Here is a 16,768-nt window from a genome sequence, read left to right on the forward strand (position 1 = left end):
TTTTTACTAAAAAATCATATTATTATTTATATAAAAAATTATTTTATATATATTATATATTTTTTGGCTGACCAGCAAATCTATATTGAAGAGCTCTAACCATTTGCAATAAGATTTGTAAGCTATACTTGGTAAGAATATATAATCTTTTAATTATTGATTTTACGTATTTTTTCTATCAAAAGTTTATGTTGTTTAAAGTTTTTTTTTTTATTTGTTATTTCAAAAATTATTAAGAAAAAAGTTATTTTAATCACCCAAAAGAATTATATAGTTTATTCTCTTTTTTTTTCAATTTTTACAAAATATATAAAATATTATTTTTAAAGAATAAAAAATCATTTTCATTAAAAACGTTTTAATTTTCTGTATTAATAAAAAAATATTATTTTTATTAACAATTTTTTTTCTGAATATATTAAAAAAATATTTTTATGAAAAAACAGAGCTTTAAAACTCAATTAATTTTTTTGAGTAAGCTAAATAATTTTTTAAAAAAATTTAAAATAACACCTTTTTTTTAAAATTTTCTTTGGTCAACTCTGTTACAGTTCCTTCATTCCAATTTCAAAAACCCAAAAGTGGGACAACCGTAACGGACCTGGGCCGGCCCTATCTATAGGACTAGAAAATATTACAGAAAAAAAAGAAAACGAACGAAAGCGAAAAATGAATAAAAATGGAGGGGCAAATAGTAAAATAAAAGTCGTCTCCTGCACTGGCCCGACGGCTTTTCCAAATTTCTTCCCAGTCCACCTCTTTCTCTCTCTTAAAATTTCATACACATTTATCTCTCTCTCTAGATCACAGCACTCTCTTTCTCCTTCTATCGATTCTGCTTCAACTCATACTCAGATCTCCCTCGAAGATCTCTCTGTATCGTCTTCTTAGATCTCATCATCTTTGCGTTCTGGTTTCCGAAACTGAGAGGATTTGGGAATTCGGAGCTGGAAGTGGAGGTACGCGTGGCTCTCTTGCTGGATCTAAGAGAAAATGGCGCTTTCCGGCATGAGAGGTCTCTCTGTGTTTATTAGTGACATTCGTAATTGCCCAAACAAAGAGCAGGAGAGGCTTCGCGTGGATAAAGAGCTCGGCAACGTTCGTACTCGCTTCAAAAATGAAAAGGTTTGGGTTTTTTCCCCCCTTTTCCTGTCAATTAGGTGTTCACAAATGTGCTTATCTTTTCTTGTGATTTTGATCTCAAGCACTATGAAAGTGGCTTTATTGCTCCGTATTTGGTTTTGGATCATTGAGGATATGTATTTTAATTTCGAATTCATGGTCAGTGAAACGGAGTTTTTCTCACTCAAGTAAGCTCATGCAAATAAGAAACTTGAGGTCTTTTTGTTTTTGGGGGGGGGGTGGGGGGTGGGTGGGGTGGGGTACAATTGTTGCCTTTTAATGCAGTCAGCTGAGGGTCCTGTAAATGAAAACAGTTTACATTAGCTAAGCTTGTTCAACTGAATGTCATATAAATTAACCTTGGAACCTGAAGTATTTCAATTCTTTTCTTGGTGAAAAGATTGGCTTTCTCTGTTTATTTATTATTATCTTTTATATAAGTTTTCCTCAGCCTTGATTACTAGGCATGACTATTCAGTGTGTTTCAGTTCAGTATCAGTTTCTTGTAAGTTTGAAATGGATTCATTATTGGGACACATTAGTCCATTCAAGCGACTAGATTTTTATTTGTAGGTCTTGTATAACTTGGAAGGTTTACAAGGGCCTTAGTTTTCTCGCCAGGCCAGAAGGAATTTTGGAATGGATTTGGGTTATTATTAGAACAACACCTATAGCCCTTGAGCTTGTGTCTTATTAAAATCGCAAACATTGGTTGTGTGATAACCCTGCTTACATTGTATAGTTATTAAAGGCTCAAGCCACACTAAGACACAAAGGAGTCCTGGCGCTTAGGTGCAAGCGTGTGCGTGTATGAAGTGAGATTCAAAGAATAAATTTTAGTAAAAAACAATTTTAGATAACTAAGAAATATAGAACCTGAATAAAGGACCTAAATAACATTTTAATTTTTCTTTTCTTTAATTATATATGGTATATAATCAATAAATATATTACATAAATAGCGTGTTAATGTCTTTTTTGAAAAAAAATAAAGAAGTAATATTGCAATAATACTATAATAAATTACTCAGTTAGCATTGTCCATGGTGTTAAAAGGGATAATTTAAAATAAATTAAAAATAAAAGGGGTGTAAAAGCAGTAAAGACAAGAAAGATACATAATATTGACAATAATGTGTGAGAAAGAGAGATTAACAGCAACTAGTTATCCCTGCTCATTAGTGATACTAAGTCCGGAAACTTTTTAGTCATCAATATTAGATTCTAGTGGATAGGCAAATTTAAAGTCAAGGAGTATCTTTTTGTAATTGAAGTACTTGCTGATGGCCTGATAGTGGAAATAAAGGTCCGCCATCCTAGAGCCTTGTACTAGGAATAAGGTGCACACCTAGACACTTAAGGTACTAGGTTTGGAGCCTAGTGAGCCTTGAGCCTGAGGCACAACCTTTAATAGCTATGGACCTATGAGGTTCTTTTATGTTATGGTGCCCTGGTGAGTCTTGAATCATGATATTTTATCTGGAAACTTAAGACCTGGTTTAGGAGTTCAGATTTGTCAAGAAATTGGTGTGGCTACTGCACTTGAATTGAAGTTTTTCTTTTCCTTTCCAGTCTAAGACATCTTGTGCCTTAGCCCTTAGTCAATCCCATCCTGATGTTTATTCTTAGTATTTGCCTGGCCATTTTTATGTGATTTCATAATAAAGTTTGATAGGGTCTCTGTGAAAGGCACCTCTATTAAAATAAATTGGCAAACTACATGAAAATAAGATGGAGGAGCTGAAGATGTGGAAGTGCTCCTTGCTCTTCTTTATTTTTTTTGTACTGGGCTACGGTGATGATATTATTAGATTTATTCTCTCCACTTAACTCTTGTTATTCTTGTATGCTTTTGGAATTCCTTTCATAAATTTTGAAACAATTGTAAGGAACTACAGTATTTAATGGGTGGACTAAAATGTTTCATTCATTTTTCAATATAGAGAAAAAAGATTTAGAAAACTAAGGAACTCAGAATTTGATGGGCTAAGATATTGGATATCATGCAGTAAATACAATGAGATTGACATGGTTTCCATACTGTGAAGATTGTTTTTTAGGATTTTGGTCTTGTTCATGCTGAAATATAACTGTGCATTCATGTGTGCTCATCAATAACTTAACTCTATGCATATTTTTTTGACTGTATACCTTCAATTCTAAGTGAGGGAAAAAAAGGAAGTCTTTATTTTTGAAACACAAGCATTGCCATAGCTTGAGTTGCAAAGAGGAGACAGAAGAGAGTTGAATAGAGAGAAAGAGGGGGGGAGGGGGAGGTGCATATGTGTGCCTTAAATTTCTTCAATTTGAATCTCTTGTTTCAATTAAATCACCATTTTCAGTTCATATAGTGGCCGCCTTATGGGCTTTCTACACTGGCTCTTCTGTATCTCTGATCATGTTTATGTGATAAATTCATTTATATTATGTTGAAACCAGGCATTTTTAGTTAGTTTGAACCAATTGCTGGAAACAAGTAGTTCCCCGCTCTTAGCAGCAATATGCCATCAAGCAGTTCTAGTCCTTCCTTGCCTACCTTTACCACTTCAATTGATTTACCAATTTTAACAATTCTACCATTTTAACAAGAAAGTACACAACAATTTTAAAGTTTTGATTTAGTCATGATTTGGAGTTCATTTCATTCTTGGGATCATAAACTAGTACAGTTTTTATGAGCTGAACCTCGGTTTAATGACATTGGATGCAAGTTTAGTGGTTAAGGAGGGAAAGTTTTTGTAGAACTTTCGTCTTTGAGAAGTTTCTTCTTGTGATATTAATCCCACATGGAACTTAGTTTTTCCATATTTGTTCTGAACTTTATGGAATTTGAGGTTTAGCAAATTATTTCCATCCCTTTTGGCCTCTTTGATGCCCTTGGCTTTGGGCTTTATTTTCTTAATGGATCTATTATTCATAAAAAGGTATCATGTAAAAAGGATGTCATATGTATAAATAGATAATCTATGGCAGTTTTGCACTGAAAACATCCTTGCAGGTTACTGGTTGAATTTTTATCAGACTTAAGATGGGTGAAAAGATGTGCCTTAAGGCCTTAACACATTCCCTACTTTGACTATAAGGCAGCACCAAATACCATTGATTTAAATTTTGGGGTGAACATTAACTTGTTACTTACCTACCGCATTCTCCCAAATCCTACATAGAGGATGGACCCTTTATGTACATATATAACTGAAATCTTTCTTAACATGAATAAGTGAAATTAAATTCTATTCTGAATTGGGTTCCAAAATGCAATTATTGGTGACCCCATTAGTGTACTTTCTCTTGATTACTGATTTAGATTGGTAAAATGTTAGTTTCAAAAGGCTAGCATAAGGTTTAAAGGGCTTAGCATATAATATGTACACAATACAAATAATGTTTTTTTCTCCCTTTTTTCTAAGTGAATGCCATATGTTTTTGTATTTGCAACCAAATGATCATGAATCAATTATTCTCTTCTCCTTCTTTTTTGGGGTTTCTGCTGAATATTTTTGTACTTCTGGTTTTTAGTTTTATTTATTTATTTTTTTAATTTAAATTTCCCCATGTTCTCCTTGCATCTGTTAAACTGTATAGGCTGATTCACTACATCAGCACTCAATTCTCAATTTTGCCTTAATTGTCTCTATAACTAGGAATGTAGATTTATTTGTGTAAGTATAAGCGTATAAGCTCGAATTTATATGAGAATGAGCTTAACAACCTTTGGACTAAATATTCACATATAGATTCATGCGCACATTATGCACACTTTAATTGATTCAGCACACATCTCGATACAAATGTTTAACTTAATGGTTATTAAGCTTAACCTTGTATGAGGTGGAGATATATGTTAGATGCACCCTAGTGTTTATTATCTTTAGTTTGTATTTTTGCTATTAAAGCCCCCTAATAAGTTACAAATTATATTTTAGACATTGTTCATTAATCTCTCTCTCTCCCTTCTCTGGATCCCTATGTAAATATCTGCAAATTTCATTAAACTGCAACTTCCTAGAGCAGTTATTTATGGAGGTGTTTTGTTTTCTTAAACAGGGTTTGTCTCCTTATGAGAAGAAGAAATATGTTTGGAAAATGCTTTATATTTATATGCTTGGTTATGATGTGGATTTTGGTCATATGGAAGCTGTGTCCTTAATATCTGCTCCAAAATACCCAGAAAAGCAGGTAAGCTCCTTTTTGCATATGATGCTCCATAATGATTCGTACTCATTCAGCTGGCCGACAATTGCATACATTGAGTTTGGATTGTTGCACAGTTGCAACTGCAAACAATTGTTATGACCTTGTTTTGCTATAATCCATTTGATGTGCAAAAAATCCCCAAAATTATTTCTGCTTGTATTAAGTCATAGGGAAATGCTATAGCAGATGTTAAGAAATGGAATATCTGATGCCAACCAAGCCTGGCCAATTGTATGGGCTGAAGGGGACCGGACTTGTGGTTGTGGTTCAAGGGAACTGGAACTGTAAGAGACTTCCCATTCCAGTTCCGGTTTGATCAAATTCAACATTGAATTTGTTTTTTATTTTTTTTTAACAAAAAGTATTGCTTTTGACCCAGAACTGATTCAGGACGTTCCAGTCAAGTTTGAATCTGGATTTTGTCAATCTGGTTTTAGTTCAAGTTTGAATTGCACTGGTTTCATTTACGAACCTGCCCTTGGCCGGCTTTAATTCCAACTAATATTTATTTTATGGTGTGGTGTATTAAACTATTAGTAATAAATATTAAGTGATTGTCAATAGTTAAATAATGCATTGCAAATTAAATTGACTCTGCTACATAATTTGCTTTTATCTTTATGTGGCTACAGGTTGGCTACATAGTGACATCATGTTTGCTCAACGAGAACCATGATTTCCTCAGATTAGCAATAAATACTGTGCGCAATGACATTATTGGTCGAAATGAAACTTTTCAGTGCCTGGCTTTGACTTTGGTATGCAACAGGAAATGTAATTTTAGCCTTCATGTATATTCAATTTATAGTTTTCAAAAGACTTTGAATCTTGCTGGAGAATAGTTCTGATTTTCACTGTGATATGGTCCCCCTCTTATAGAAGATAAGCTACTATCCTTTTGTAACTCAGATTTTGCTTCCCAAATCTTTTGGTCTGTCATATAACATATTGGTGAATATTTGAAGGAAGAATTAGGCTAGGTGGAGAGGATTAAGTAGGTTTCATCTGATGTAAGCTCAAGCATTATAGGAACTCATTCTGCTCCGAAGGCCAATGGGATAGCTGAATATTCTAGGATAGCTTTTTTTTCAATTTTCTTTTTGCTGGGGTGACTTGTGAGTGAATCTTGATTATAAACAATATCCATGAAGATTGTTTTTCTTTTCTTTTCTTTTCTGGGTGTGGCGGAGCAGGATGGGGTTTGTTGAGATTTTCTTTTATTCTGAACTGCTGCAAAATTGATCCATCTGAAACTGGACTAGGAAGTTGTGGGGACTTGCATTATGGAATTGCTGGATGTTAACAGGTTCTTTTGGTATGGATTCTGTGCTTGAAGTGTTACACTTTTAGTACAAAGAAATTATCATGTGGGTCCTTTTAGTATTCTTTGAATAGTTTGATAAGAGTGAATTCAAGGGCCATAGGAGATGGAAGCATCCACTGGCTTAACATTTTGTGTGTTGTAAGGGATCACAGTTCAAAAATTTCACACTTAAAATAGGAGAGCACTGTCCTATTCCTTGCATGGGCATGTGCATATTCTATTGTTTCTCTTCAATAATTAAAAATGTTTAATGTGTCTAATCTTCTCATCTGATTCTTGATTGCTTTCAGAATTTTTATTTTGAATGAAATTCACCAGTAAAGGGTTAGGGAACTTTTAAACTCAACAACTGAAATGGGTTCAAAACTTCAAATGCCTTGCAGATTAGGAAAGAATTTTGATATTAGTGTTGTATTTTGACTACACTATCTTTGTATTGTTGCTAATTAAAATGCTATTAATTCTTAAAATAGAAGCATTGTTATGTGCACTCTTGGTTTTATTTTAATTCCTGAAATGTTACCATTTCATTTTTTTTCTCTTATTTGGAAATTTTGTGGCAAATTTGTATGATTGTTTAATCAGATGTGTATATAATGTTTCATATTCTTTTTGCTCTGGGGCATGATAAATGTTTCAAAAATTACTGTTGGACTTTCTTCTTGTTTTTGTTTTGCCTATTATTTCTTTGATATGTTAATTTGGGTTCCTATCTTACATGCTAAGATTTTGATTTCATCTTTGTAGGTTGGGAATATTGGTGGGAGAGAATTTGCTGAATCTTTAGCAGCAGATGTTCAAAAGTTGCTTGTAAGAGAATAAAAATTTCTGAGCCTAACTGGCCTACATTACGTTACAAATCATTGATTCAAATGCCCTTCCCTCCTTTTTCCTGTTTTGGTTTCAGATTTCTAGTAGCTGCAGACCGCTTGTGAGGAAAAAAGCTGCATTATGTCTGCTGCGCTTGTATAGAAAAAACCCTGATGTTGTCAATATAGAGGGCTGGTATGTTTGAACTGTGTGTGGTGGCTTTGCAAATTTACCTTTCTTCCTGAGCTATTTTGAATAAGCTCGTATGCCAAATATTTTAGGGCGGACCGGATGGCTCAACTGTTAGATGAACGTGATCTTGGTGTTTTAACATCTTCTATGAGCCTTCTTGTTGCTTTAGTATCAAATAACCATGAAGCATATTGGAGCTGTCTCCCAAAGTGTGTCAAGGCATTGGAGCGACTTGCTAGGAACCAAGACATTCCACAAGAATATACTTATTATGGAATCCCATCTCCTTGGCTTCAGGTATTTATTTTCCCCCCTTTTTAATAATTTTTGGTAAAATAATTTGCAATTCTTGTTTGTTGTTGATAAAATATAATTAATCTAATTAATATCATCGAGTTCTGTTCCTTTTTATTTTGGGTAGGAAAACAACTTATCTTTACATCTCTTTTCAATAGCAATGCATTGTCGCATACTTTATGCTGCAGAAGATTATTTTAACTCTGTTCTTTGGACGCACAGGTTAAGACAATGAGGGCTCTTCAGTATTTTCCAACTATTGAAGATCCTAATACTAGAAGATCGTTGTTCGAGGTTCAACTTTTCTGAATGAATTTGTTTTGATATTTCCCTAGGATGTCTGATTCTTATGAAACATATGTTCATGACTTCAGGTGTTGCAGAGGATATTGATGGGAACTGATGTTGTAAAAAATGTAAATAAGAACAATGCTGCACATGCTGTTCTCTTTGAAGCCCTTGCTCTTGTAAGTATATTTCTTAATGAGCATAACATGTAAACTGTTTCATGGAACAAGCATAATTCAATTATAGTATGTTATTTTGATTGAGACAAGTTTTGAATATATTCAGATAAAAAGAGCATTATATTGGAACTTGCTGAAACTAACGACAAGTCTTTTAAGCATTTTTAAATTTATAATTTGGTTTCTTGATAGGTTTTCTCCCCTTTGTTATGAATGTAAAATTTCTTCAATAGCATAATGAAACATGATTGGTTCTTGATGCAAATGTCTACATACAAATGTAATTGTTACTCCTTGTACGTTCCATATATGGACATTCTAATGTATATTTGAGTGTTATTGCCTCTTTCTCGCTGTCTCACACATTTTTACGGAAAGAAAAGGTTTGTTTGAGGAGCATTACCTTCACCTCCTGTTAATGGTAGTCTTCTTTAAATAATTGTTGCATCTATTTTAGTGATATCTTCTGCCTGTCAGAATTCAGAAACTTCTTTTCTGTGCTATACCATGGATAGCAAAAGCGTTTGCTTCATTCCTGAAGCTTAATCCATTGAAAATAAGGTCCTCTTTTGTTAATCTTTTTCTCTGGGATTGGTGTTTAATTTTCCTATGCAGGTCATGCATCTTGATGCTGAAAAGGAGATGATGTCTCAATGTGTTGCACTTCTTGGAAAATTTATTGCTGTGCGTGAACCAAATATCCGATATCTTGGATTGGTAAGATGTGGAAGCATTATACCTATTTCTGTTTATTCTGAGTCTTGCATAAACAAATTAACAAGCTTGTTGAATTGAAGCTCACATCTAAACTCAATTTGTTGATCTACTTTCTGTTTTAGCTGTGATTGGGCATTACATTGCTTTGTTGCTTTGCTGCAGGAGAATATGACTCGGATGTTGATGGTTACAGATGTGCAAGAAATTATCAAAAGACACCAGGCTCAGATCATCACCTCACTGAAAGACCCTGACATCAGGTTGAGTTTGAGTGTTTTTCATTCTTGAATTTGGAAGTACCATCTTTTTTTGACATTGTTCTGATGCATATTCATTGTAATTGTTGGGTCACTAGTTCTATATTTATGTGATTCTGTTAACTAATAAATCATAAGCATATCATCTTTTAAAGCTCCATAGGTCTTATAAGACAACTTAAACTAAATGTGTATCAGACATATTGACATTTGTGCAACACTGTTTCAATGATAAAAAAACTACTGAGTAGGGGCTTAAATGGCATGGCAACTACTATATTTTGACGTTCATGTCACGTATTTTCTCAGAATTTAAGTATGTTGACTTGAAATTTTTGTTGCAGCATTCGTCGGCGTGCTCTTGATTTACTTTATGGCATGTGCGATGTTTCAAATGCAAAGGACATAGTGGAAGAACTGTTGCAGGTACAAATAAATTTGTGTATTAGTTCTGCATGAATTTAGTTGACATTTTGATTTGATGTGTTTGAATTTTATCACAAATTCACAACCCGAAGAGAAATTTTCTTTCTAAAGAATAAAATGAGCATGTCACTGATTTCATCTTGTCCTCAGTATCTAAGTACTGCAGATTTTGCAATGCGAGAAGAATTGTCTCTTAAAGCTGCTATTCTTGCAGAGAAGTTCGCCCCTGATTTGTCTTGGTAAGGACATTTTCCTGGTGATAGATACTAGAAAATGTTGTAAATAGCAATAGTAAGTTTGTTAATGAAAATTATGAGTTTTCTAACTGGTTGAGATTTGAGACTGCCAATTTAACATGATCAGTTTCCTTTTTTTGTAATTAATAAATAGATACCTATATTAATAAAAACACCAAAAGGGGTGTTACCATTGTAGACCAAGACTGTTCTATATGGGTCTCAAAGAGAATAAGGTATCCACAAATTTATGAAAGCAAAATTATTGTATGTAATAAATTATCAGAAACAAGAAGATTTCAAAAGGTTTTTTTCGCCACTAAGTCATATTCTCCTTGATGTTTCTGGCATTACCTTGAATTACATATGGATGCTTTCGAAAATTTACACGATCAACTGTGTTCTGTTGAAATGACTGCTTGCACAATATTAATCATGTCCATATGATGTCATATATCTTAAACACAGGTACGTGGATGTGATCCTACAGTTGATTGACAAGGCAGGAGATTTTGTAAGTGATGACATATGGTTTCGTGTTGTGCAGTTTGTTACAAACAATGAAGACCTACAGGTAATCAAAATCTTTTTATCGTGAGCATATCTTTATCTAGAGTATTTTCAACTGAGACTTAAGAACTTCTTTCAGCCTTATGCAGCAGCAAAAGCCAGAGAGTATCTTGACAAGCCTGCTATACATGAGACAATGGTCAAGGTGTGTATTTGAGTGTGCTTACCTTTGATGCTAGTACTTGTATGTAATTATATATAGGTGTTGAGGAAGGAAGGAGGCAGTGCGCAAGGAGAGGGCTATGAATAGAGATGTATAGCTTGTTTTAATACATGCATGCAACAGGTCAGCGCTTATATCCTTGGAGAGTTCAGCCACCTTTTGGCCAGGCGGCCTGGATGTAGTCCAAAGGAAATTTTTAACATAATACATGAGAAGCTTCCTACTGTATCGTAAGACACCTAATGATTGCTCCTGATCTTTTTCAGTCAATATTTTGCTTCATTCTGCTGCTGTATCTTAGAGAGTGAATGTGTCTGCAGAACACCTACCATTCCGATTCTTCTTTCAACTTATGCTAAGATCTTGATGCACACTCAACCTCCTGATCCAGAACTTCAAAACCAAATCTGGGCAATATTTAACAAGTAAGGAAACTTTGCTTTTGTTTTCTATTTTCAGGTTGGTCCTCTTGGTTGATTTGTGAACTTAACATACTGTGTATTCTTATAGATATGAAAGTTGCATTGATGCCGAAATACAACAAAGAGCAGTGGAGTATTTTGCATTAAGTAGGAAAGGTGCAGCTCTAATGGACATATTGGCTGAAATGCCCAAGTTCCCTGAGCGTCAGGTATCCTTGGTGACTTCTCAATATACAAGTTCTCAAGATGTTTCTCTGCAGTTATAAATCTGTAAAATTTCAATAGTTTTGATTAAAGAATTCAGTTGCTCAGCATTGCACTAACATGACTTTTCTTTTTGAATTCAGTCTGCATTAATTAAAAAAGCAGAAGATGCTGAAGTTGATACTGCAGAGCAAAGTGCTATTAAGTTGCGGGCCCAGCAACAAACTTCAAACGCTTTGGTTGTGACTGACCAACGCTCTGCTAATGGGCCACCACCTACTGTTCCAGTTGGCCCACTTGCTCTTGTCAAAGTCCCCAACATGAGTGACAATGCAGTTAGTTCTTATCTCTTATGAGGATGCTCGAGTTTTGCCTTATACGTTTGTCCTTCAGTTTTTTAAATAAACTTTTGACATATTTGGTAATTTTTGTATTTGTTTTTCTCTTGACAGGACCATACTTCAGTAGACCAAACACTGACCCAGCCAAACGGGACTTTGTCTAAGGTAGATCCTCAAACTCCCTCGGCAGATCTTCTCGGTGATCTTTTGGGACCGCTGGCAATTGAAGGTCCTCCTGGAACTGCTGTTCCATCTGAGCGCAATGCAGCTTCTGAAGCGGAAGGTGTGGTAAATACAATGGATCGTGCAGCTATTGTACCTGTTGTGGAACAGACAAATTCTGTTCAGGTATTTTTCGGCACATGCAGTACGAAAGAGGTCTTCATCCACATGTTAACAAATATGTGCTGTTAGTAGGGGGAATTGTGAGGAGGAAGGTTTTAAGATGGTGGTGGAAATAGAAGATTTTTCTTTATCTACACTGAACGACAATACTTTCTTGAATTGGTTACTTTATGGGTAAATGAATCTTTTACATCTTGATTAACAGAAGAATGGTTAGTAATCCTTATTTATAGACGGGAATAAAGTGGGGATTTTTTAATGTAATTATAGAAGTAAGGATAGTTTAATTAGTTAAAGCAAATCATAGAAACACTGGGGTAATTCTTCCGATACATGATGTATTTCTACTTAGTTTCCCCTACATTTATTAGCTTACCTTAACTAGTTTGGAATTAAGAATTAGTTATTGTTATATTTTAAACTGGAGAAGGGCATATCATGCTTTTCCAATCCTCCTCAGATAAGCACCATGCTAGCATAACTCATCTGTTATGCTTTTAAGACTTATTTTCATGCGATATAATAAATTCTTGCTTCTAATAACTGCTAATGTTTGACTTGGTTGCAGCCTATAGGAAACATAAATGAAAGATTTTATGCTTTATGCTTGAAAGATAGCGGTGTCTTATATGAGGATCCATACATTCAGGTATGAACTTCAACGTTATTCCACGTATGTTCTGTCATGGGTTATTGCAGTTCCTTTGTGATTAATAATCTTCTCTTTTTGTTTAAGCCACATCCTTTTGCTATACGTTATTGGCTTTGCAATCTTTTCTGAGTTTTTTGCTTATGGTTTGCAGATTGGTATAAAAGCAGAGTGGCGGGCACAACATGGCCGTCTTGTTCTTTTCTTGGGAAACAAAAATACTTCTCCACTTGATTTTGTTCAAGCTCTAATATTGCCTCCCGCCCATTTAAAAATGGAGCTTTCATTAGTACCTGAAACTATTCCTCCACGGGCACAGGTGAAATGGCTTGCCCTTTTATTATTGGTTGTTGGCATGGGTTTTCTTTCATCGATTTGTTCTTTTCATGATTTTCTCTGTCTGTTTAGGTACAATGTCCGCTTGAAGTCTTGAATCTTCGTCCAAGTAGAGATGTTGCTGTTCTTGATTTTTCCTACAAGTTTGGGACCAACATGGTAGTTATTGGATTATTATCTTCTGTTCTTTACTGGTACTTTCACAAATTCAGGTGTTAAATTTGTATATCTTACATTTGTTGGCCTTTTTTTAGGTCAATGTGAAGCTTCGTCTTCCAGCAGTTCTGAACAAATTTCTTCAGCCTATATCAGTGTCAGCAGAAGAGTTTTTTCCTCAGTGGAGGTCACTTTCAGGGCCACCATTGAAGCTTCAAGAAGTAGTATGTACATTATGCTTAGCATTTGGGAATATGAATTTTTTCGTTGAATGGAAAAACCTTGTCATCTCCATGTTCACCTTATTTTATTGTTCAAACTCATTCTAGTTAGGGGTGAGCATTAATCGGTTTAGTTTGATTGCATAATATTTTGAAACCAAACCAAACTGAATAAAGAGAAAAAACCAAAATGAATTGAACCGTGACGAATCTGTTTGGTTCATCAGTTAACCTTTTCTTCTCAACCCAGATTAAATCCAATGGAGAGAAACCTGAGGGAGAACATTTGCTCGGTTTAGTTCCAAACTGAAGTGAAATTGACAAACCAAATTGATCTAAAACTCTAACTGAAAATGAACTGATATGAGAGATGAACAGAATCTAACCGAACCAAATCATTTCACAACTTCGGTTTTTATCTATGCCCAAAACTCTGCATCTGCCAATGAACGATATTGTTTTGCACAGAATGATGCTGTTAGATTAGTTCCTGCCTTCCCTAGAATCACAATACCAAATGATAACCCAGAAACACAAAAACCCTCTACAAATAACAAAACCATAGACCAGAGACCAAGAAACCTCAAATCCATAAATCCCTGAAAACCCCAGAATGACAATGTCAAGGAGATGATCAACCAGCCAATCTGAAACGGCAGGGAGGGATTGGCGACCGTAGACCAGCAAATCCGATATGGCAAGGAAAAAAAGAATCAATGGTTTAATGGTTTCAAAAGGATTGTTCACTGGTTCAGAATTGATGATGGTTTCAGCAGCAATCTTTGAGTGAGATGGGATGACTGGGTATGGGTATCGGTCTGTTGGGGAGGTGAGGAGCACCTAGAGTAGCTATATATATATAGGAGATTCATGATTTTCGATTTGGTTCAGTTTTTCTTCAGTGATGAAAATGATCAAACCAAACTGAAAACCAAAAACTTCTGAAATTCTAAACTAAATTGCATCGATTAGACAAAAAACCGAACTGATTGAACCGAACTATTGCTGTTTGGTTTTTTTGTTTAAACTGAAAACTCCACAGCCATATAGAAACCCATATTCAGATGAAATACAAGATCAGGAAAACATAAACCCATATGAAATACGGAACACCAATTTCAGTTTCCAGTTTCCTTTGGAAACAAAGGCAACAAGATAATGACAATTATAGTTTTCAACATCAACACATTATAAATCTGAATAGCAAAAACCAAAAATGGGAAGAGACAAAGAATCAAGCTAACCTGCAGGTTTTAAATCTAATTTAATTAGTAACCCAAATTAGAGACCAAAAGAAAAACGAACCAATTTTCCAAAAAAAAAAAAAGAATTGAATTTCCAAATTAAATCAGCTTGTCTGTTTTTTCAGTTTGATCTGCATTCTGTTCAGGCCTAGTTCTAGATTTCAATTGACAATGTGTATAACTAGCTTCCTACATTTGAGCCAGGTTTGTAGGTAGAAACATGCATTGAAGTTCTTACAACTGATTTCTTTATTTATAGTCAATTGAAGTCTGATTTGTAGACAATAAGATGCTAACTGAGCATGCCTGCCTTTAGAGTAGTATAGTATTGCCTTTCCATCTCATTTATTGTAGGAAAGGATATTTAAACTATCTTCGGCATTGTCAACTTATATGATATTCTGAGTTTCTCGTGTCATTCTCTGTTTCTACTCGTGTGCATGTGCTCATATTTTTCTATATGTATGCAGGTTAGAGGTGTAAAACCATTGCCTTTGGTGGAAATGGCAGACCTACTTAACAGTTTCCGGTTGATGATATCTCCAGGGCTTGTAAGATATTCCCTTTTTTTTTGTGCTTCTACCCTATCAGAGTTGCTCCCTGTTTGTTCACTGTCCCATGTTTTGTTGTAGGATCCAAATCCTAATAACCTGGTTGCAAGTACGACTTTCTACTCAGAGAGCACAAGGGCAATGCTTTGCTTGGTAATGGAGTTGTTCTTTTTATTATTTGGTTCTGTACTATTATTATTTCATAGATGTATTATTTGTGGTGGATTTTTCATTGAGCATTATATACTATAATGCTTGGAATTGGACACTTGTTCCTTCTCTCTAGGTTGCAATGAACTTTCTTTTTTCAGTTTATTTAAAGTCAATGCATTGTATCTCTGCATAGTACCAATTCTCTGGGGGAAGCATGCTGTTTTATATCCTATTTCTACGTCATTGTAATGTTGCAGCCTTCTGTTTTCAGTTTAATAATAATGGGGGACTTGAACTTGGCTTTTCACCTTTTGTTCGGTGGTGCACCTACCATTAGGCTAATGCATTGTTCTTGTGATTGTGATGCAATTGAATTTTCGGATTTCTGCTTGACATCTTTTTTCGATATAATATTTCAGATACGAATAGAAACTGATCCAGCAGATAGAACACAATTGCGAATGACAGTTGCCTCAGGAGACCCTATACTGACATTTGAGTATGTATTTATGATATTTCTGGCTGTCCTTTTGACCCCATAATTGAGAACCTGCCATATGTTTCTGACCTGTTAACTTACAGGCTGAAGGAGTTCATCAAGGAACAATTGGTTAGCATTCCTACAGCACCACAAGCACCACCAGCAGCACCTCCAGTAGCACAACCAACTAGTCCAGTGTCGGCTTTGGCAGATCCAGGAGCCATGTTGGCTGGTCTGCTGTAAGAATATTGAGGCTTTTGATGTGTGAAGATTTGTTCATTGTACACTTGTAAACGTGATTTATACAGCTGGCCCACCCATCTGTCCCTCTGAGTCAAGAGGTGGATCAGGAAATTCATGATGCAAGGGCTGGCGGAATTAAGGGTGAGCTAAAATTTTGGTCAGCAAAATTTGTGGAATTTCGATGGGTTTGGTCAGGATTTTGAGATTCTTTTGCACAATGTGCTTAGTGAGGTTCCTTTTCTTTTCTTTAATCACTTTGGGGGTGAGGTTTTTTTTTCCTCTTTCTCTCTCTCTCTCTCTCTCTCTCTCTGTCTGTCTCTCCATTTTTGCCTCTTCCTTTTACCAGTTTTACTGGATTGGCTTCTGTACCACGATATTTGACCGCATTGTAATATTTACATGAAGTAGAATGAGTTGTAATAGTTTGTATTTGATTGTCGATGCATAATTATATTTTCAATAAAGAGAAATAGGGGAATTCAAGAGGATGTAATCTATTCATGGTTTTTTTTTTTTTTTGAAAAAATTCACTTGATTCTTTTCCTAATCCATCTTGCCTGGAGTGATTAACCATTTAAATCAAATGGATTGTGCGTTTGGAAATCACAGCACAGGAAATTCTTGGATTTTAATGAGAAAATTAT

The 16,768-nt window shown here is 35.0% G+C and overlaps 1 protein-coding gene across 1 annotated transcript; it reads left to right on the forward strand.

Moving 5' to 3' along the window:
- The first annotated feature begins 685 nt into the window (after nt 1–685).
- LOC110626303 (AP-2 complex subunit alpha-1) lies at nt 686–16,612 on the forward strand. Its single transcript, XM_021772124.2, has 27 exons — nt 686–1,125; nt 5,170–5,301; nt 5,952–6,077; nt 7,391–7,453; nt 7,551–7,648; nt 7,735–7,942; nt 8,165–8,236; nt 8,317–8,409; nt 9,025–9,126; nt 9,289–9,386; nt 9,728–9,809; nt 9,960–10,048; nt 10,514–10,619; nt 10,695–10,760; nt 10,902–11,008; nt 11,099–11,203; nt 11,289–11,409; nt 11,548–11,739; nt 11,857–12,093; nt 12,659–12,739; nt 12,894–13,058; nt 13,148–13,234; nt 13,330–13,455; nt 15,167–15,247; nt 15,329–15,400; nt 15,820–15,899; nt 15,983–16,612. Exons 1-27 carry the CDS (start codon nt 994–996, stop codon nt 16,122–16,124), a joined length of 3,063 nt encoding a protein of 1,020 aa, XP_021627816.1. The 5' UTR covers nt 686–993; the 3' UTR covers nt 16,125–16,612.
- Nucleotides 16,613–16,768: the final 156 nt, after the last annotated feature.

The sequence above is a fragment of the Manihot esculenta genome, chromosome 11 (assembly GCF_001659605.2).
Source record: "Manihot esculenta cultivar AM560-2 chromosome 11, M.esculenta_v8, whole genome shotgun sequence".
In the NCBI taxonomy this organism is placed as follows: Eukaryota; Viridiplantae; Streptophyta; class Magnoliopsida; order Malpighiales; family Euphorbiaceae; genus Manihot; species Manihot esculenta.